This window comes from Ciona intestinalis, chromosome 2 (genome assembly GCF_000224145.3).
Source record: "Ciona intestinalis chromosome 2, KH, whole genome shotgun sequence".
Lineage (NCBI taxonomy): Eukaryota > Metazoa > Chordata > Ascidiacea > Phlebobranchia > Cionidae > Ciona > Ciona intestinalis.
This window is the reverse complement of record NC_020167.2, coordinates 6,066,016-6,086,409: the sequence shown is the minus strand read 5'-3', so window position 1 is coordinate 6,086,409 and position 20,394 is coordinate 6,066,016. Positions and strand designations below refer to the sequence as shown.

General features: G+C 33.5%; 2 protein-coding genes and 1 long non-coding RNA gene across 4 annotated transcripts; 1 reads left to right on the top strand and 2 right to left on the bottom strand.

Moving 5' to 3' along the window:
* Positions 1–686: 686 nt before the first annotated feature.
* LOC113475836 lies at positions 687–1,878 on the bottom strand. The gene is made up of 3 exons (XM_026840909.1): positions 1,555–1,878; positions 978–1,073; positions 687–910 (listed from the first exon to the last, which is right to left on the bottom strand). The coding sequence occupies exons 1-3, from the start codon at positions 1,571–1,573 to the stop codon at positions 687–689; spliced, it is 339 nt and encodes a 112-aa protein (XP_026696710.1). The 5' UTR covers positions 1,574–1,878.
* A 4,787-nt stretch (positions 1,879–6,665) lies between these two features.
* Positions 6,666–20,157, bottom strand: LOC100175868 (receptor-type tyrosine-protein phosphatase alpha). Of its 2 annotated transcripts, XM_026839957.1 has the most exons (33): positions 19,374–20,157; positions 16,362–16,553; positions 16,064–16,162; positions 15,396–15,551; positions 15,072–15,266; positions 14,730–14,828; positions 14,511–14,666; positions 14,138–14,249; positions 13,844–14,022; positions 12,954–13,226; positions 12,666–12,892; positions 12,427–12,594; positions 12,070–12,277; positions 11,910–12,006; positions 11,699–11,824; positions 11,520–11,639; positions 11,305–11,465; positions 11,170–11,236; positions 10,977–11,056; positions 10,786–10,907; positions 10,634–10,730; positions 10,492–10,562; positions 10,307–10,441; positions 9,862–10,217; positions 9,663–9,798; positions 9,503–9,606; positions 9,199–9,311; positions 8,731–8,804; positions 8,312–8,449; positions 7,915–8,052; positions 7,705–7,838; positions 7,408–7,543; positions 6,666–7,313 (listed from the first exon to the last, which is right to left on the bottom strand). In XM_026839957.1, the coding sequence occupies exons 1-33, from the start codon at positions 19,435–19,437 to the stop codon at positions 7,242–7,244; spliced, it is 4,605 nt and encodes a 1,534-aa protein (XP_026695758.1). In that variant the 5' UTR covers positions 19,438–20,157; the 3' UTR covers positions 6,666–7,241. The 2 variants fall into 2 exon arrangements, with proteins under 2 accessions (XP_026695758.1, XP_026695761.1); XM_026839960.1 differs by lacking the exons at positions 15,072–15,266; positions 15,396–15,551; positions 16,064–16,162 and having other exon boundaries at positions 19,374–19,512.
* On the top strand, positions 8,837–14,708 carry LOC113475760. The gene is made up of 3 exons (XR_003397530.1): positions 8,837–8,956; positions 14,154–14,257; positions 14,531–14,708. It is a non-coding gene; the product is annotated as an uncharacterized LOC113475760 (long non-coding RNA).
* Positions 20,158–20,394: the final 237 nt, after the last annotated feature.

Here is a 20,394-nt window from a genome sequence, read left to right as displayed (position 1 = left end):
TGTTACATCGCAAAATAAGCTTCGCTGTCGTAACCCAATAACATAAAAACGTACGTGGTAATTTAAAAATTTAAATAAGTTTTTACAACGGGGGGTTTTACAGTAAAAAGGGGGGATTGTAGCAAAAATTTTTTTGCGTCTTCGGCGCAAGTCAGAACCCCCCCTTTCAACTTGTCTATTTGCGCCAGTGTATATATACACTATATATATATAGTCATAGGCGCCGTTAAATTGCAGAAAAGGCCACGGTTACTATGACGTCACAGAAACTAGGAAAGTACGGTATATGATTATGCATTACTTTCCAAGGCAGCGTTAATTATAACCCCCCCCTCCGGAAATCGACGTCAGTGATTGCGTCCAAATTTAGCCTTCATGTGCATCGTATTTTAGCCTTCATGTGCGTCGTAACACTGACATTTTTTTCGCCCTTCTAAGATTGGTTTACAACGTAAAAAAATCGGCGCCTATGGGCCAGCAGGTGCTGCACAGTCTGCATAATATCCATAGTAGACCAGCCTCTTCTGCACCATATAAAACCACCCCTATGTATATAGTATTTATTAGCAGTATGGTATTTTTTAAATCTAGATTGACTAAAGCAATATGGTATTTTTTAAAATCTAGATTGACTAAAAATAAATTTATTTTAAAACTTTTAATTGGATTAATTGTTAGCAGTAAAACTAGCAACAAATCATTTTAAGTATAAAGTTTGGAGTATTTTTGATTTTTAAGTAATAAATTTCACCTGTAATTTGACAAATATAGTGAGCCATAGTTGAGGCTATCACAGATTTCCAGCTGAATAGGTGATGTTCACCAAGATCACTTGCAACAGTTGCATAATTTCCCATGTCCGGCTGATATCTGTGCCAGTTGTTGTACTTCCCATTTTTTACATTAGGACCTGTTATAATGTTTTTATTACTTAAGCAATTATTTAGTTGAACACAGCAAAATCACTTTCTTACCACCAATTCCACGGACAGTTGTTTTAAAATAAAACTTGTCATGTGTTGTGCTCCATTCCCAACCAGTTCCATCTGATGTCTTTACTGCATCGATCCAAGCTGGAATATTATAGTAATGCTGTGACCAGGGGCGTTCCTATTATAGTAATACTGTGACCAGGGGCGTTCCAGGAAATTTAAGGGGGGTCCGCAAGTGTTTGCTCAGTAAATGGACGCGTATAACACGTAACGTGCTTGATAAAATCATACCCTGACTGACATAAATAAGAATGCACATAGCAGGAAACGCGAAAGATTGGTTTTAAACTACAATATGACTGCTTTACTATTTTTTAAGAAAGGGGTTTAAATTTTCCAAAAAAAATTTTTTTTAATAATTAAAAAATATAACATTCAAAGGGGGGTCCAGACCCTTGTGACCCCCCTCTACCCCTGGCTGTGCCCATTTTTTACCACTAGTTATGAAATAAAACATAGGTCTGTAGTAAATAAATTTGTCATGAATTCATGTTATATGTAAGCTGTGTAAGTGAGTTGTTTTTAAAAACCATTAAACGTATTGTTAAAACTAAAAACTAACCATCATTATTGCTTGTCATCCATTTTCTTGCACTCTTGTAAGCAGCTCCTTTAGTTTGAATGAAGGTTTGAGTTTCTACATCTGGTATAATTGCAAGGTGACCACCCAATCCAACACATGCTGATTTTGCACCAGCATAATTTGCGGTTTTTGATGAAAATATGAAAACACTTTTCTGGTAATAAACGAATTGGTCTGAAAAGAATTAAATGACAGAATTGGTTATTGGCTTTTTGATCTCAACAGTAGCGCAGTTAACTGAGGAGATATTCATCAAATTAACTGAGGAGATATTCATTGACAAATCTATTGCAAAAAAATGTGCGTTGTCACTCGTCATGCATGTTAATGGAAGTAAGTCTTAATAACACCTGAAAGTCGATTATAGTAATGCTATTCTTAATTTATTTGTAAAGTCTGTTAAAAAAATAAGCCTGTTCTTGGAGCTGGGACTATTTTTCTGTGTACAAGTTTTTTCCTTTCTGCGTTTTTAGAAAAAAAGGTTGACTTCAGATATTTTTACTGTTTGTGATTGTGGTATTTGTTAACGAACATTAAAAATTAAAGACACAGTGGATGAATAGTGCTTGTGAAGTATGAAATTCTAATTCATTATTGTTTCACCCATTATTTATTGGCTGATCTATGTGTTATGTCTTGTTCTCCTATTATCTTATTCCCCCTCCCCATGGGCGTCGATTTCCGAGGTGGCATGCCACCCCAGTTTGAATGCTTAGGGTGTTAGAAAACCTAACGCTGTATTGGCGTCATCGCATTTACGTGATTAATTTAGTTCGAAGTTAACGTTCGTTACGGTCAAAACATCTCACGGTATGGTTTTGCAACATTAAAAATGGCATTATGACGAAATACCGCTTATTGTTTCGCTGGGATTGGACTTTAAACTATAACTGGCATGCACCATACTCATGCTTTTATAAAGTATGTTGAACACGCAACAATGGGGCTTTGTTTATAATAAAAGTATACATGAAGAAAACAGGATTGTAAAAGTTGTATTTTATTGAAAATACGGACGTAATCACCCAAGCTACCAAATCGTCTTATAAACCGTCTTACTGACTAAAGGCACAGTCTGGTGTGGCGCCTTTGCGAGTAAAAAAGGTTGTTAAAGCAGCGATCTAATGTTTTATGTTCGTTGCGTGTTCGTAATTATCAGGTAACGGAATCTCTCGAGTAACAAACCTTGCCGTGCTTCAATTTGACATTTTGCGTTCAATTGTTACTTCACAAGTTCTTATTACAACATAAATATTAATTATGACGTTTCATTACATAACAAAGGAAGACGCAAGCGGTAGCATACATTCAATACCTAACAAGCGAAGCAATCGTTGTGAATTTATTCCAGTGAAAAACGACGAAATGCAACCAAAGCAGAATTAGCGAGCAGACTGTTTTATAACTTATACGATTTATATAACATGTTTAATCTTTTGGATTTTAAAACAGTGTTATAAAATAACACTGTGTATACAAATTTTAAATAAAATATTTTATTGGTAAAATTGATATCTTGCAACTGGTATTCACGAAACTCTGATTTTCGCGCGGTGACTAAAAACGATGTGTTTTTGGCCACTGTTCAAGCTCGGCCGGGACGATACTTTGTATTATCCTGTTGCAATTTTCGCTGATTCCAATTCACTGATAGCGTCACTCCTCGCTCATTTTAAAGTTGTCACTAATATTGGTTGCTGGCTTAAATATATATCGGTAATAAAACAGTTATACGAGCTATAGAACCACATAAACCACAATAGTTTTCAAAAATTTTAATAATTTGTCAAAAGTATTATGACGTAGTAGTCATCCTTACATTTATAATCCATGATGAACATGCGTAAAACTTTTCAACTGTTTCTACTGATTTAAAATAGAGCACACGTTTATATCGTCAACAATTACTGAACTAAGAAACCAAAAACTTATATTGTTGGCCAGACACAAGAAAGTTAATTTTAATATAAATAGAATTTTTTTCTGTTAAAAACATACAGACGTTTTTCGACGATCCGGACGGTGACGTTATCACTGGAAAAGGGGTTTTTCAAAAAAACCCGCTTGAAAAACATACTACAATAAATATTTATCTGTAATAAAATTATTTATCTTAAACTAATAATAACACATCCCCACGCACACACTCGCGAGGCACCCACACATATGAGGCACGTGCACGCACACACGCGGCTCTTTGTTTACAACGCGTTTTCGCAGCCGTTTTAAAATGTTTTGCCACCCCAAAAAATATGAATTTCCTTAAAAAATCGACGCCTATGCCCCTCCCCTTTTTATGCCCATTGTAGGCAATAATCCTAAGTCTTACCTTGACCCCTTACAAATGTGCAAAAAAAGAGAGCAACCAGATAGAGATGAGTATTCATCAGAATATCTTCAGTTTTAAAAATTCTTATATAACAGGTCTACTAACATCAGCAGTAATAATACTAATAATCATGCTATAATTTTTGGCTTTAAACTCTAATATCAGTTACAGGCACAGCTGAAAGTTTAGGGTGCAAAGTATAAATATGCAATTTTGATTGGATATTTTTGCAATATTTTTTAAACTCAATATTTTTTTTAAAGTAATTTCCATTAGTCGTATTTTTTAAAAACTCCTCCTGCGAAAGACAAAACATGAAACTATTATATGACTGACTGCTATTGTCCTAAATGTTATAGTACCAAGGAAATAACTGCTGTATGAACTGGTGTTAAAGTAATGGCCAGGAAAAGCGAGTATTAAATTCAGCACTAGTAAAAACTAGTCCCTAGTTTCCAATATTATAGGTACAGACTAGTACAAACTAGCCTAATGCTTACATGGTGGTGGCAAACTAATGTTTCTGTGTTAACATGGAAGGCACTTAGATAGGCTATAAAAAGAGACCAGGAAGCGTACAAGACAACTACCGGCTACAACCTACGCCTTCTGTTTTCCTTAGAATGTCTTACTTGTAAAAACATTAGGTGATACGAAACTACCTTGTCATGTTTTGAAACTATGTTGTTGGCCAATTAGGAAGAGATTATTGAAACATAAAAGTGTTAATGCAAATGCACAGCAATTTCTTGAAAATATGAAATATTTAATTAAATGCCCATTATTATATCATAGTGTTTGTGCTTATATTCAATCTTATTCTAGAATATTTTGAAAGCATGTTAGCTTGAAACTGCGCTTGTGTAGGTTTTTTCAATATCCTGCTGACTACAGTAAGAAGTAGTTTGGTTGATAATGTCATTTGGGTGTAATTTGTTTAGTGTAACCATTTAGGTAGGCTAATATAAGAAAAAGAGCGGCTAAGTTACATCACATCCAGTTACATGTTACATCACATCTAGTTACACATCCATCTCTTGCCTACGACTGAAGCTATTTCCTTGTATAAATCGCATGGGCTACTTTTCTGTAATGATGTAATGAAAGGTTGCATAAGAAGACAGAAGATTGAACACACCCAAAAGTCCAACTCACTCTTAAGTTTAAAGATGTTGCAACTTGCCAGGAATAAATTAAACTTACACCATTCTCCTCTTTGAAATTCTCACTATTAGATACTAAGTATACATGGCTGTTGGTGTTTTCTTTATCTAGTTTCTCTTCCAAAATGGATTTGTAGGGGCGCAAAAATGCAAAATTTATACCTAGGTACCAAACAAAATATATGTGAGCTTTGTTTATAATTAGGTCTCCCAGCAGTATTACAGTATGAAGAGAAAAAATTTATGCAATGTTTAATGTAACTATTTTTTTAGATATGCCAGTGGTTCTATTTTTCATTTCTAAGCAAACCTAGTACATTTATGTGTATAATTTGAAGAGAAAGCACTATAATAATTCACTTAAAAAAGAGGTGTCTAAGTCACAAAAGAGTATTTAAATGATTTATGAAATGTACCAAATTATAATATGATATAAATATTAAATGGCAATCAATTTTGAAATAATTAGTTTTTTCTTTGTTCTTACCACTTCCACAGTAAGTTGTTTTATTCCACAGTATGTGTTTATTCCACAGTAAGTTGTTTAAAACTTGTCGTGTTTTGTGCTCCATTCCCAACCAGTTCTACCCAAAGTCGTTACTGCATTAATCCAAGCTTTAGTTTATGGTTATTTAAGATTAAAAAACAACTTATAATATACAGTTACAGTTATACAGTTAGAATTTTACATATCCATAAAAGTGATTCACAAAACCTAAAATTACTTGATTGGGCCCATTACCATCATTATTGCTGGTCATCCATTTTCCTGCACTCTTGTAAGCAGCTCCTTTAGTTAGAATGAAGATTTGAGTTTCTGCATCTGGTATAATTGCAAGGTGACCACCCAATCCAACATGCTACCATTGTATCAGCATGATTCGTAATTTTTGGTGAAAACATAAAAGAGTCCAGGAAGCGTACAAGACAACTACTGACTACAACCTACGTCTTGTGATTTCCTAAACATTTCTTACAAGTCATTAAGTGATATGAAACCAACTTGTCATGTTGGTGGCCAATTAGCAAAAGAAGATTAAATATGAAAGTGTGTATACATGCACAGCCATTTATTGAAAACGTGATCTCTTTAAATACTTTATTATATTGTGGTGATCTTGATATGTTGAAACCATACACATTTTAAACTGCTCACATGCAATTTTTTTCACTATTCTTTTGCTCAATATAGTAATTCTTTTCAGTCAATAATATATTTGCGTACAAATGTTTTGGTAACCATTAATAAGTGAAAGATAAAATTGTCTATGTGCTTTTAGTTTACTAAATACTTTGAATAGGTTACTTTCCCTCTAGACCAAGCTGTATATGTTTAGGAATAAATGCGGTGATTATTGTGGGTAGGTTACACCACATCCAGATCTATCTTTTGCCAGACTGAATTTATTTCCTTGTATAAATCATGTGGGCTGCTTAGTTTTCTTATGATGTGCTTTTACAGCTTGCATCACTGCAGTTGAAACAGAATATACTATTTTGTAACAATTACTTTTACGTACAATCTAGGTATCTAATATCCGATTTTTGTAGTCTAAATCATATATTTGTCAAATAATATATATAGAGATACTGCAGTGTTTATTTTTGGTTGATCAAAAATTCATAAGCCTGGTTTATTTCGTATTGATTACTATTCACCAATGATAAGTGTATATTGTTTTCTACTCTAGACACTAATATGCAATAAAGTTCGTTAATAATAAATCACTTACTACAATAAAGAAACGTTTGATTGATAATATAAAACAATGTTTTTTGAGTTTTAGACTCATTATTAAATTACATAACAACAAGAAAACTGGAGTATACTTATCAGTCACGATTTACATCATAAAATCGATTTACATCATAAAATTAATAAAAAAAAACATATGGGTTAGAAATCCACAGTTGAGGAAAGTTTACCAACAAATTTAAATCTATCATTTAAAATGTTTTGGATTTGTCAGTGTTTCACAATTATTGAAATATACCTAATTGTAAATAATGCATTTACATTACTAAACTGTTTTTTATGCAATCCGATACGTCATTGTTCAAGATATCTGCTTTTTAAGCTGTATATGCAGAGATTATGTCTGAGGTTTCAAATCCTAGTTTAAGATAAGTGTTTAAGTGCAAAATCTAAACCTTGGGATTCAAAAGAATGTCACTTAGAAATTAGCATATGTTGAGATAGAAGACTGGAAAGCACTGATGGATTTGTAGCAGGTTAGATATTGATCCTGTAATGGTAAATATTTAAAAAAGATGGATAGCAATAAGGACATGGTTGGAAAGACCATAGAATTTTGAAATGAAAAAATGACAAACACTTACAGCAGTTCGAACCATATGCGGTCTCATGTCTCTTAGATCTTTAACAGTGCGAAACACATCAATACGATTTTCGGCTCTTAATCTCTTTATAATGTTGTTGACGGCACAGAACACACCTGAACGCCCAGCTCCATCACTATAGTTAAAAATAATTATGTTTATAACCTACAGGGTTCAATCTTAAAAATTAAGCTTTTAATCCTTAGCTAGTTAGAGTTTACTGAAATTTTAAATATATCATATTATAATTCTAGGTATTCCAAGAGCTATTATTATTAATAAGGTATAGCAACTTACCAGCAATGAATTAAACTTGCTCCGTTCTCTTTCTTTAACTGCCCAGCAATGGAGACCAAGTTCACAAGGCTCTTAGTGCCTTCTGTGTCAAGATTCTCTTCCCAGAAAAGACATTGGATTTGTGTTGTGATTAACTGCAAAATTTTACACCCAAATATTAATATACTCCCGTTATACCGTACCTTGCCTACCATATTAACATATGCTTACATCAATATGCCCACATTCCACATGAAGTTCTCGCTCAATCAGTTCGGGAGTTTTCTTTATTTCAACAAGGGTGACTTTAACAAGTCCATAAGTTTGACTTTGACAAACTTCATCTGGCCAGTATGGTAGACATGTGTCCTTGGAAAGTTAACAAAGTATAATTTTTTTTTAATAAAGAGGGTATGCATATATGTTGCATTAGAGGGTGTAGCCTATAAACGTGTTTCTTTGTTTGCACAGAATTTGCCATATATTTATTGCGTTGTATTACAATAACAAGTTGGAATGTGTTTATACATGTTGCATTTGGATTAGTTGTCAAAAAGTTCTTCTGTGTGCTAAAATGGAGATGGACATCCATCATATTCATTAGTGATCATTACAGTATTTGCATTACCTTTGTTTCCCCATTTCCTACTGAACTTAACATTACAATAACATTGACATTGTTATCAGCAACTGCTTTCCAGAAAGCATTCACATTAGTTGACACTGGATCTTGTGTTACAATTAAAGTTTCTTTTGGAAAGTAATCCTGTTGAATTAAATAACATATTGTAGCAGCAGATTGGTAAATACATCCAAGTAGTATGGGCTAGATTTGTTAAAGGTATAAGCTTAAAAAAATAAATCTTCTTTAATTTTAATGTAAGTCTCTGTTAAAGTGTGTTGTTTTTAGTTTCTTCATATATTGTCACTGTTTTGTGGTTGACACATTTAATCTGTGGCTGTATTGTTTTAATTACTTCGTAGCTCTATTCATTTTGCAGCTATCATGTAATTGGTGCCAGTTTTAAAGTAAACATAATAACAAACCGTTATGAATGAAGCATTCAAGTAAAGGGAATCTTTTTCATTTTCACCCAGAACTTGAACCAAAGAGTGATCATCTAAAAAAATTCAACTTTTAATTAATGTATTTACAGGTCTTTGTAGGATTAAGGTTTTTATAATATTGTTTCAGTGTTATGCAAAATCAGTGGATTATACTCAAAGTGTGTTGATTGCAATCTGACAGCTTCAAGTATAAGTTTAAAATCAGGTAAGGAAACTATTACTGTATTATTTTATGCCTGCTTAATATTTAACAAGTGCAACCGCTAATTATATAAAGTTGAATTTGTTTGGAACTCCCAATGATAGACTTTACAAAGTATTAATAAATGTTTTGGGAAGCTTTGTTTAGCTTTGTCTTTGGGCAGGACCTTACTAAATAATAAGTATAGCAAACAAGAGTGCAATGGTAATAATATGTTTAAGATATAAGGTATTAAAGTCACTTACATGGTAAGACATCAACATCTCTGTTTCCTGGATCATCAGAATGCTGGAGAGCAATTTTCTGTGATGTTGTCAGAGGAAGAATGATACTTAAGTTGTCAAATTCTTTCAGCATTCTTAAACAAAGTGGTGATAATTAAAAAATATTTTAGTATTTAAATATATTTTTTTATGAATTAATTGTTAATTTTTGTGTGATTTTTTATACCCAAATCGAAGAGTAACTTGGATATACTTTTGACATTTAGTAGAATTAGCAAATATAGACATCTATCAGTTGCCTAACTATCAGTCCTAATATCAATACTTGGTTTGCTGCAAGATATGTTCTTCCAATTCAGCAGCATCCACTTCAGTGTTTCCCAATGCATAACATTCTGTTATCAGCTTATGAAGAAATATGTACTGTTTCTGTGATGGAACAGAAATGTTAAACACTGCAACTACCACAACTGAGTTTTACAAACCATGTTCTGCACCATGTCCATTCTTTGCTTTCTCATTTTAAGCACTGTCCTAAAAACATTAACCTGGTCCTTTGATTTCATTTCATCAAGTAAAATATCAAAACCTATGTACGCTCCTGTACGACCTGCTCCAGCACTGTTTGGATATAAAAAAGAATTGATGTAATCTTTAGGGGTGTTGGTAATCTTCAGATGTTACCTGCAGTGTACAACTATAGGTACAGTGGTTTTTGAATCACTTTCTGCAGCGTTAACAATCCCTTGCATTTGAACCAAGCTAGATGTTATCAAGGGCACACCATGATCTGGCCATGCAATGTAATGGAAATGCTGTATCTTTCTCAACACCTGGATTACAACCAGTAAAAATATTAAAGGAATGTTTTTACATAGTTGTGCAATAGAACCCACCGATGCATACTCATTGTTGGATTCTTCAATGTGTATTGTTCTTACTATATAAGATCCATAATCCACCTCTGTTACAGTCTCAACATTGTAACCATCATATGTGCAACGTTTTCCTTGGTCAGGCCAGTATTTTGCACATTTTTTCTGCAAAAACCCAACCATGATGTTACCTAACTTATACAATTACTTGTTATATCATACAACACACAGGGGTACAAATCCTATAACGTTACCTTGCCAGATTCAACAGGATTAGTAAGCATAACTATAACCAAGCATTCCTGTTCCCAAACCATCCTCCAGAAATCTCCAGTTGTTTGATCCAATGGACCTTGTGTTGCTATGAATTTACGCTCCTGAGAATAACCCTGGAAGAGAAATTTAGTTCACCCAATGAACAACTAATTTATCTACTTACATCAACATAATTTGCATTTATGTAATCCGAATTTTCAGTTGTTTCTTTCAGTTTAACTCTTGTATCATCATCTGTGTAACCAAAGTATAAATGTCTTAAGACTTCTAACAAAATGGTTCAATGTAAAACTAAATCAACTTACATGGCAAAATGTTCTTGTAGCGATTTTTCTTCTTGTGTTCTGGATTTTCAGCGTGTGTTTTTTGAAGTTTTATTTCCTCTGTAGCAGTGGCCAGTTCCTGGTATATAATGATCCATAAAAAAACACAATCACCATGTTTTCATTTATTTTACCTGGAATTGCTTCTTAAAAGCTGCATCGTTAGAAGCCAACATATCCTTGTACCTTTTCAACAAGTTTCCAGTCAGAATATCCCATTCCGGATTTTGAACAACTTCCAAGTTGACATAAGCTCCTGTCAAGTATATGTGGTAAACAGATGTTATTTGTGACTAATAGAAATTTCTCTTTTTTAATTGTTTACCTTCCTCATCTTGTTGCTCAGCATCTTCCGGGGAAACAAAATGAAGCTTCTGTGATCTACCATGTTTTAAATGTACATTCCTGTGTGGTGATGTAGAGTCAATTGTTGGGATTACACACATGATAGGATTACACACCACTATGTAAAACTATTTCAAGAATTTTACTAAAATACAATTTATCTCAACTCTTACCTCCGTTTTCTGTAGAAATAGGCAGCCAATACAAGAGCTATCAACATGCACACGGCGACTACCACAACTGAAAAGAAGTCTCTTTTTATATCTTATAAATCTGGAAAAAGTGTTGGGCACAAGTTTAAATACTACCTGCTATTATAATTGTACTAGAACTTGCAGATGATTCTAAAGTTGAATCTATCGGTTGATTTGTGGTTGTTGCTATCGGTTGAGTTATGGTTCTAACAATTGGTTGACTGGTTTGTGTCAAGTAAACTCCATCAGCTGAAGTTAAAGTGACAACCTGAAATCTGAAAGAAATAATTTTAATGATGCTCCAACATAAATGACATAAATATTCTTACTTGTATGTGACTCCATTGGTCAACAATTTGTTGGAGCAGCTTATAGCATAAGATGTATTCACTTTACATTGTGTTGTTGTATTGGATAATAAGCTAACTTGTCTGCTTGTTTCATTAAACCTGAATTAAAAGTCTGTAGTTAGTTTTCACAGTTTGTTTAACTGTGTCACAAAACATACCTTGGTAAAACTGCAGCACAATATGTAGAAGAGTTTGATGTTGCAATTATGTTTCTTATTTCCATCCATGTATAGGAATCTCTATAAACGTTGCTTCCTTCTTTACCACCAATGACAAGATAACAACTGGGTATAAATAACAGGAATATAAACACAGCTACAGTGATAATACATTGATAATGTATAAAAATGAAAAAGTGTATTATTTCACCTGATTGGTCCGTTAGTCTCATCAGCTTTGTTTACTTGTATATGTAAGGTACTTGCAGAACTTCCAACTGTTGTGGGGGTTGGTATATTAGCAGGGGCTGAAATGGAAACAGTTTTATTGTGTTTGTTCAAATAAAGGCACATTTAATCGTCCTGTTTACCTTGTACTGGTGATATACATTGTCCTGTTGCTACAATATATGAACTAATTTCAGAACAAGTCTTCGCAGCGATTGTGATGACATGTTTACGATTTGGTTTTGTTTCAAACTGGTACGGAGATATACCACTTGATGGTATATGTGTTACAGTGGTTTCAAAGCCTGGCACACCGGGTGCTTTCCTGTGTAGGCTACTTGTTACAACAATCTGAAAACAGATAATTTGATTATGTTTATAAGCAACAAACAAACTGTCTTTTAACAAAAGTAAGCAGTATACATATTTATTACAATTGAATGTTAAATGCTAAGTTATAAATGAAACATCATCAAAGTAACATTATGTAACACACTCACACTTGCTCCAATTATCCCAGGTTCTGGTCCTTTAACCCACGATATTAAACAAAAAGTTGAATTCAAATTTGCAGTAGAAGCACTTGCCGATGAAATACTTGGTTTTTCACCAGTTGTTCTTCCTACTATTTGGTCGATTTTCTTGGAATACTTTGGAAACAAATTCACCTACCAGGATTAATAAACCAAGTGATAATTGATGGAACACGATTACAATGACATAAAGCAAAAAAAGCTACCTTAATGATATATTCTGTTCTTGGTGTCAGATTATCAAAAGTGATTGAATATTTGTTGTCACTTGTTGATGTTTGAGTGAGAGTTTTCATGTAAGTTTGACTTGAATTAGTGATGCTTACATTGTATACAATGTTACCACTGGTTTTGGTAATATCTGTCCAATTAACTTGTAGTTGGTTACCAGGGCAACCACCAGGTGAAGAAGTGATTGCTGAGCTTGGAGAATCTGAGATTTTTAAATATTATTTAGTAATGCTTTCATGTATACAGATGGTATATGATGCTACCTGAAAATCCAGTCTTGGATATTATGTTTGAAGAACCATCTGTATTGTTTGCCCAACATGAAACAACATCTGTACTTCCAAATATTAACAAGTTCGTAATTTGGCTTGATACTTGATGTGTATTTAACACTGTGTTTTTTATTATTAGGATTCCTTGTTCAACTGTACCACCATTTGCATTCCAATGAATAGTGGGTGAAGTTTCACCGATAAATATGCAAGTGTATGTTGATGTCTCTAATTTACTTTCCAATAATCTTGGTCGCTTTTCAACTGTGAGTGGACAATATTGTTAATGTGTAAAAAACACATTTTGTGTTTTGGTTTAACTGTAAGATTAACATTCAACATATTGTTATATAACTTTTCCGTATCTCACTGTGCATCAAACCTGTTTCTAAGGGTGCGGTATAAATAAACTGTTAAGTGAAACAAGAGGTTGGAGAAACTGCAGTAAAATAGAACAGACACACAGCAGTTAGTGTCAAGTTTGACTGAACAAACAAGTTCCTTGTACATTAACTGTACATAAAAGGTGAATAGTATGGTAGTTTTAAAATAAAAAGTACAGTAAAGGTTATAGCCTAAAATTGAAGAATGCATTTTTTTAACTGAATTTATATTATACATGTTATAGATTGGTAAGTGTTTTTACATTGAACATATATTTTTTTTCAGCCCTTTGCTCTGATTTTCTTCTGAAATATTTTTTACTTTAGATTTATGCTAATTTACTTGAGATTTTACGCTAAGAGGTCTAACATTCTTTTTTATAAACTACCGGACAGCCCGTTTTATTTTAAATAGCAAATTGCGGATTGAGGGTGAGGAAACAAAATATTCGAATTTATCCTCTTTGCAATATGTTTTTTTTCCAATGAGGTACATACTTGTGACAGTAGTTACTGCAGATTGGTCAAGGGAAGTAGCATTGCAAGTATAAACACCAGAATTCTGATGCAAACCACGAGTTAAATACAAACGTGATGTAGAATTCCCATCTAGTGTAGGTTGTGTAATTATTTGATAAACTCGTTTATTTGTGTTTGTTGAAACATCTTGTGAGTTTCTGTCATAATAAATTCACCTTTTATTATTTGCTAATGTAATAAAATATATATTTGAATGATTTAAATTGCTTACAAATATAAACACAAGAATAGGTCTGTTATGTTTATACTTACATTTTCCATGAGATAGGAGGTCCAGGGTTGGCATCTGATGAACAAAGAACAGAATCTTCTCCGTACTTTACATTTAAAGTGGATTTGGATGCAACCAGTGACGTGCTTTTCACTGCAAACGTAATGTACAGATTGATTACATTTGTAAATAAATAAAATCTAACAAACTAAAACATAACTATGTCCACTCAGTAAATTTTTTTTTACTAGTTCATATATTTTGATATATTAATTAGTGATTAAAACCAATATTATTGGATTTGGTTGCAACCAGTGACGTGCTTTTTACTTTGAATAAAATAATATTTAGGAATAAAAACAATATGTACATATTTATGATAAATATTATACAACCTAAAAATGTTATTCTTACCATTAATTTGACATATATAGTGAGCATCAAGTGAGGGTTTGGTTGATCTCCATCTCCAAATATGTGCATCCGGGTATGAGCTTGTTATTCCATAGTTATCGGCTCCCGGAAAGTAAATATGCCAGTTGTTGTATTTATCATTAACAATGAATGGACCTAAGTATAACACATTTTTATAAATGTTGTAATTAGAGATATGTTATGCAGTACAATTCTTACCCTTAGTTCCACGGTGAGTTGTTTTAAAATAAAACTTGTCATGTGTTGTGCTCCATTCCCAACCAGTTCCATCTGATGTCTTCACTGCATCAATGTAAGCTGGAATAGTTGAATATACATATTTAACCTTCTTCTGGTTTTTAATAAAAAGTTTTTACAATAATTTGACAGTAAATTAAGTACTTGAAGTGACAAATTAAACAGTCTATATTATAAATTGTAAAAAAGCTTTGTATGCTCTTTTAATACAACAATCATATTGAATACAATCAGTATTCAAAAAAAGGTTTTACAACTGTTTCACTGAATTCTTTTAAAACAAATATTTAGATATAGGTAAACCAAAAATATTGCTTGTCATCCATTTCCCTGCACTCTTGTAAGCAGCTCCTTTAGTTTGAATGAAGGCTTGAGTTTTTGCATCTGGTATAATTGCAAGGTGACCTCCTGATTCAACACATGCTGATTTTGCACCAGCATGATTTGCAATTTGTTGGGAAAATATAAAATAGCTTCCTTTGTAATATTCCAATGTAGCTGGAAAAAATAGAAAATAAACTTGTTATAAAGTGTTGATTAAGTTAGATTCATATTCAGTATTAAACAACTTTTTAGATGTATTTTGTTTGTGTAAGTATACAGAATCAATTTAACATAAAATATTACCTTTAATCTGGCAAATATAGTGAGCCACAGTTGAAGCTGTGACAGATACCCAACCCCATGGAGGTCCAAGCTTAGATCTAACAACCCCATAATCTTCAATACTTGGATGGTATATATGCCAATAGTTGTACTTTCCATTTTGTATAAAACCCCCACCTATTATGAACGAAAGTAGCTTATTTATTGGGCAAAGACAGTTGTTAAAACACGAATGTTCCCCCAATAAATTCTGTATTGCTTAATGGATTAAAATAACAGTACGATGACTATTCATTGTTTCAGACGGTCCAGTCATTTTTCGTTATACTAATACACTTTAATCAAGGTATAAAAAGGGATTGTTTTAGATTAAAAAGGGTTTATTTCTGAAATATATATTTTTCGCACGTTTTAGTTCTCCTTTTAGTTTTTTAGAGCTATGCCACTATACTGCCATCTTTTAGGCCGGGGGTAATAAGAATATGCCAAATGCCAACGTGGTAAAATACCCACATCTGTAGGAAAAAAATTACCTGAATTGCATTTTGTTACATATATAGTTAAAACGCTTCAAAATGCACATTTTAAGAACCAATCCTGTGTTTCAATTTTTTGAAAGTATTTATTTAGCTTGCAATAAGGATTTAAATAGAGTTCGGTATTTTAGCACAACAAAATCACTTTCTTACCATCACTACCACGTGGAGTTGTTTTAAAATAAAACTTGTCATGTGTTGTGCTCCATTCCCAACCAGTTCCATCTGATGTCTTTGCTGCATCAATCCAAGCTAAAATATAGGCATATACTCAATAAAGCTAAAACTACTCACTTTGATTTAGGTTTGTGGTAAACGTAGCCGTCATAGGTATCTCATTGGTAAATAGTTATGTGATGAATTCTTGTTATATGCAAAAGCTATGTAAGTGAGATGTTTAAAACGTTTGTTTTTTTACATATCCAACGTATTGTTAAAACTAAATACTAACCATCATTATTGCTTGTCATCCATTTTCCTGCACTCTTGTAAGCATCTCCTTTAGTTTGAATGAAAGTTTGAGTTTCTACATCTGGTATAATTGCAAGGTGACCACCCAATCCAACACATGCTGATTTTGCACCAGCATGATTTGCAGTTAGTGTTGAAAACACAAAGTAATATCCTTTGTAGAATTCAAATTCTGTTACAGAAAATGAATGAGTTAATCTGCAGTGTAAAACATTACTGGCATTTTACTGAAACATTTCCGAAATGAGTAAACATATTTATAAAAAAAAATGTAAAATCTTCTCTAATTATCTACCGTTTAAACACCTTTTGTATTTTTTATTATTTTGAACTTGCTGTTTCCTATGTGTTAGGAAAGGCGCACAAAATGTATGTTATGTCTTATAATAGAGGGCTCCCATTTCAATTGGGACCCATGACGTAGCTTTAAAAATAAAATACACAAATGTAAAGGATGTATTTGTACAAAACTTCACGTGACATTAAGTACATTAAGTACGCGTATTACGTTATGCGGAATTGCGGTATTCATTACTAGCGTTACTTTTCTTCTAAACTGTATATTTTGACCAATAAGTAAGATTTGTGCACGTGTTTAATATAACCGAGAATGCGAAACACCAGACAAAAGAGTCCGACTCCACTACAAAATTGTATAAAATGGTAATTCGCTTTGACTGAATAAATGTAACTTGCTTTATCTTCGCATGGCCGGAAACGACAGTCGTTATAATACGGGTGTTCTGTTTCATACACTTCGTGCCAGCTTACGAGTTACCACGAATGTAACTTTGTCGGTGATTGTTTTTTTTTTCAACTAATGATAACTTTGCACGTTTGCGATAGAAATCGCGTTTGTAGGAAGACGGATATAGCGCGAAGCGCAGATCGCATTGCATAACAATTTTACTTAACCCATGTACGATAACGAACACCGCATTATTACTTCAGCGAATACTGCACACAAGAGTTAAATGTAACTTACTTTATTCTCGCGTGGCCGGGAAACGACACTCGTTTTAACGCGGATGTTCATACACCTCGCACAAGCTTACGAGTTACCAAGTATGTTACTTTGTGGGTGATTATTTTTATTGGATTTTTTATGATAATTTGGACAACCCATTAGTGATAATTTGGACAATCCATTAGTGATCACTGGGTTTGAGCAACTGCCGCTAAGTGTCTTGCCCACATACGCCAATAATGGTGGCAACGACGAGCCTTAAACACATTAGGCTGGGTTCGAGGCAGGCGCGCTAACCAGCTGTGCTATGGCTGTCGTGTAAGATCGGACACCTTTAGCACAAAGTATCCCTGTATTATCATCGTGTTTAAATTAACAGTTGTCTGTGGGAGACGCGAGAATACGGTTTTATAACTCTTAAAAGTTCCTACTATTAAATAGGATAAAAAATTTATTAAAACGTATATTATTAAAACATACAACATCAATTTATACTACAAAGAACGACCAGACTACATAGAGGCAATGGGTGTAGACACGCATAATAAAGTAACCAAAAGGCACATGAGGGATATTGGCTTCCGTGTTATGCCAGTGAAGTTAAAATAATGGGATAGTTAGGCGTAAACCCCTTCCGCAGTGACGTAGATGCTGCAAAAATCCGACTTAAATAAAACGAACACCAGACTAGCGGACAATATGCGAACATGGGGATTTGTAGAAAATAGCGTAGATCTCTAGAAGATTATGACTTTTATTATGGACGTGTATGAACCGTCCTAAAGGGTCGCTGCAGTTTGCATAGGTGTAACGTGCAGAATGCAACTTACGAAGAGTCGTGCTGTTTACCATAACACGAGCGGAAAGAATTGGCTAAGGTGTTTGTGCCACCACACTTCACACGATTAATTTCACGTAAAGGCAGCATGTTCAGCTTTTGAATTGATTCTATAACTGACGTAGTGTGAATTTACACGGCGGTGTTACTCGCTCCAACGGTGACGCATTATACGGTTGCAACAATCCTACTATAAATACAGGACGTGGTGGGCGTTCACAGTGGGAGCCCAGAGTAAGCTTGTATTAACATTTGAATATATGGAANTGCGGGGTAAGATGGGGCACATTTAGCACATATTAATATTCTAATATTTTGATCGTATTTTAAACAATTAACAACGGTCCATGGGAGTCGTAAGGATACAGTTTTATAATTCTTTAAATGTTCTTTGTTTACTATACCAAATCAGTCTAGAGAATAGAATAAAAAGGTGTTCCATTTTCTCCACCACAATACTTCATTCACGATGTATTAACTAGGGTAAAGTCTCAGATTAGGATTAATAAAAATCACACCTGGATTTCAACCGGAACTCCCGGAAATATACCATGTCCCGGTGGTTGCGAAACGTTCTAAACCAACATTGCGATAAAAATAAATATTTGTGTATAAATACACGCCCTTCTAAAACCAATCTCTCATAAACAGGAAAAACATAAAACATTTATACTAGAGTTTCAAATAAACAATTTATCAGTGGTTATAATAATACGTGAGTACAGTGGGTTAAGATAGTTTATGTTTTATTCTCCTTACTCTCTCATTTGCTGAAAATTAAAAATATTTACAGAAATATAGTAGGGTGGGGTACTTACCTTTTCATTGTATTTTCTCGTCCCATTTGTTAGTAAACAAAGAACATTTAAAGAATTATAAAACCGTATCTTCACAACTCCCAAAGACCGTTGTTAATTATTTGAAACGCGATCAGGTTACTTAGATATTATGTGCTGAAGCTGTCCCTTCTTTCCCCACACTACTATATATCAACATAGCCCCGTGGCTTTAATAGAGTATTGTTAATTGTTCAAAACACGATCGGGAAGTATGGGATTAAGGTGCTTATAATGTATCTTATCCCAACGTACTTCATTAGTTTGTATACATTTAAACCTCTAACAGCAGCAAACGTGTTATTAAGTACAACCCAATTTATAATGTTAGGCAATTGTCATACATCTTACCTTGCGCACTTACACAGGCGCAGAGAAACAGAATGATTCCCCAAATATTCTTCGGCATTATCATTCTTTAATTTTACAAGTACATTCTATTTATCTAATCTATAAAAAAAACTTTTTTTTTTAGAAATACCAAAAATATTTTAATCAAATTCGTAGCATATACTGCTGTATACTAAGTTGTCTAATCTGTAGTAGCCTATATTAATAACAGACTCGGTAACTGATCACCACTATTAATCAACCTCTTAATAATATAGCAACTATATCCCGCACTTTGCGTTGACACACTGATAAAGCTGCGCCAATAAAAAGACTTTAGGAAGCGTGGGGTAGAGTAATAGACTGACGCAGTAAATATAAACCAAACCTACGTATTTTGATTTCCTTGTTTCTATGAGCCGCGCGTGAAATTTGTATTGCATATTGTACATGCTATTTTAGTTCTAGTACTAATCCAATATGTGCGTTAGATGTCTTTATGTGTAAAACGAAACTAATATAAAACTAATATAAAATGTGGGAAAATGAAGCCATTATAGGTTATATACCCCTATATTTCACTTTAAGGTTGTCAGTTTTAAACTACAGTTTCTGTTCTGTGTTTAAAGCGATTATATTTTGTCAGTTCTGGGAATTAAAAGACATTTTAACGGACATTTATAGCATTGGGTGGGGGAAGGTGGGACACCTTTTTATTCCCATGTGGTGGTAAACAAATGAATTCAAAGAATAGTAACGGATCCTTACGACTTCCGTAGACCGTTGCTAATGATTTAAAACACGATCAATATATTTGTATATTATGGTCTGTCCCATCTTACACCACAGTACTATATGTTAAATAAAACATGTTGAATTTGACTTACTTACTTTATCTTTGCGTGGCCGGAAAACGACAGTCGTTATCACACGGGTTTAACTTCTTGTGCCAGTTTACAAGTTACCATGTATGTTACTTTGTGGGTGATTTTGGGGGGGGAGGGTGTTTTCATTTTTTTATGTATGGCTGATAATTTGGACA

Excerpts from the sequence above, each read along its gene's own strand:
- LOC113475836 (XM_026840909.1), bottom strand. Across the intron at positions 911-977 it reads AACAACTGTCCGTGGAATTG|GTCCTAATGTAAAAAATGGG; the intron begins GTGGTAAGAAAG and ends ACATTATAACAG.
- LOC100175868 (XM_026839957.1), bottom strand. The coding sequence starts at position 19,437 with ATGATAATGCCGAAGAATATTTGGGGAATCATTCTGTTTCTCTGCGCC. Across the intron at positions 12,595-12,665 it reads GAACAGAATATATCATTAAG|GTGAATTTGTTTCCAAAGTA; the intron begins GTAGCTTTTTTT and ends TAATCCTGGTAG. Across the intron at positions 7,544-7,704 it reads GCAAGTTTAATTCATTGCTG|TGATGGAGCTGGGCGTTCAG; the intron begins GTAAGTTGCTAT and ends TTTTAACTATAG.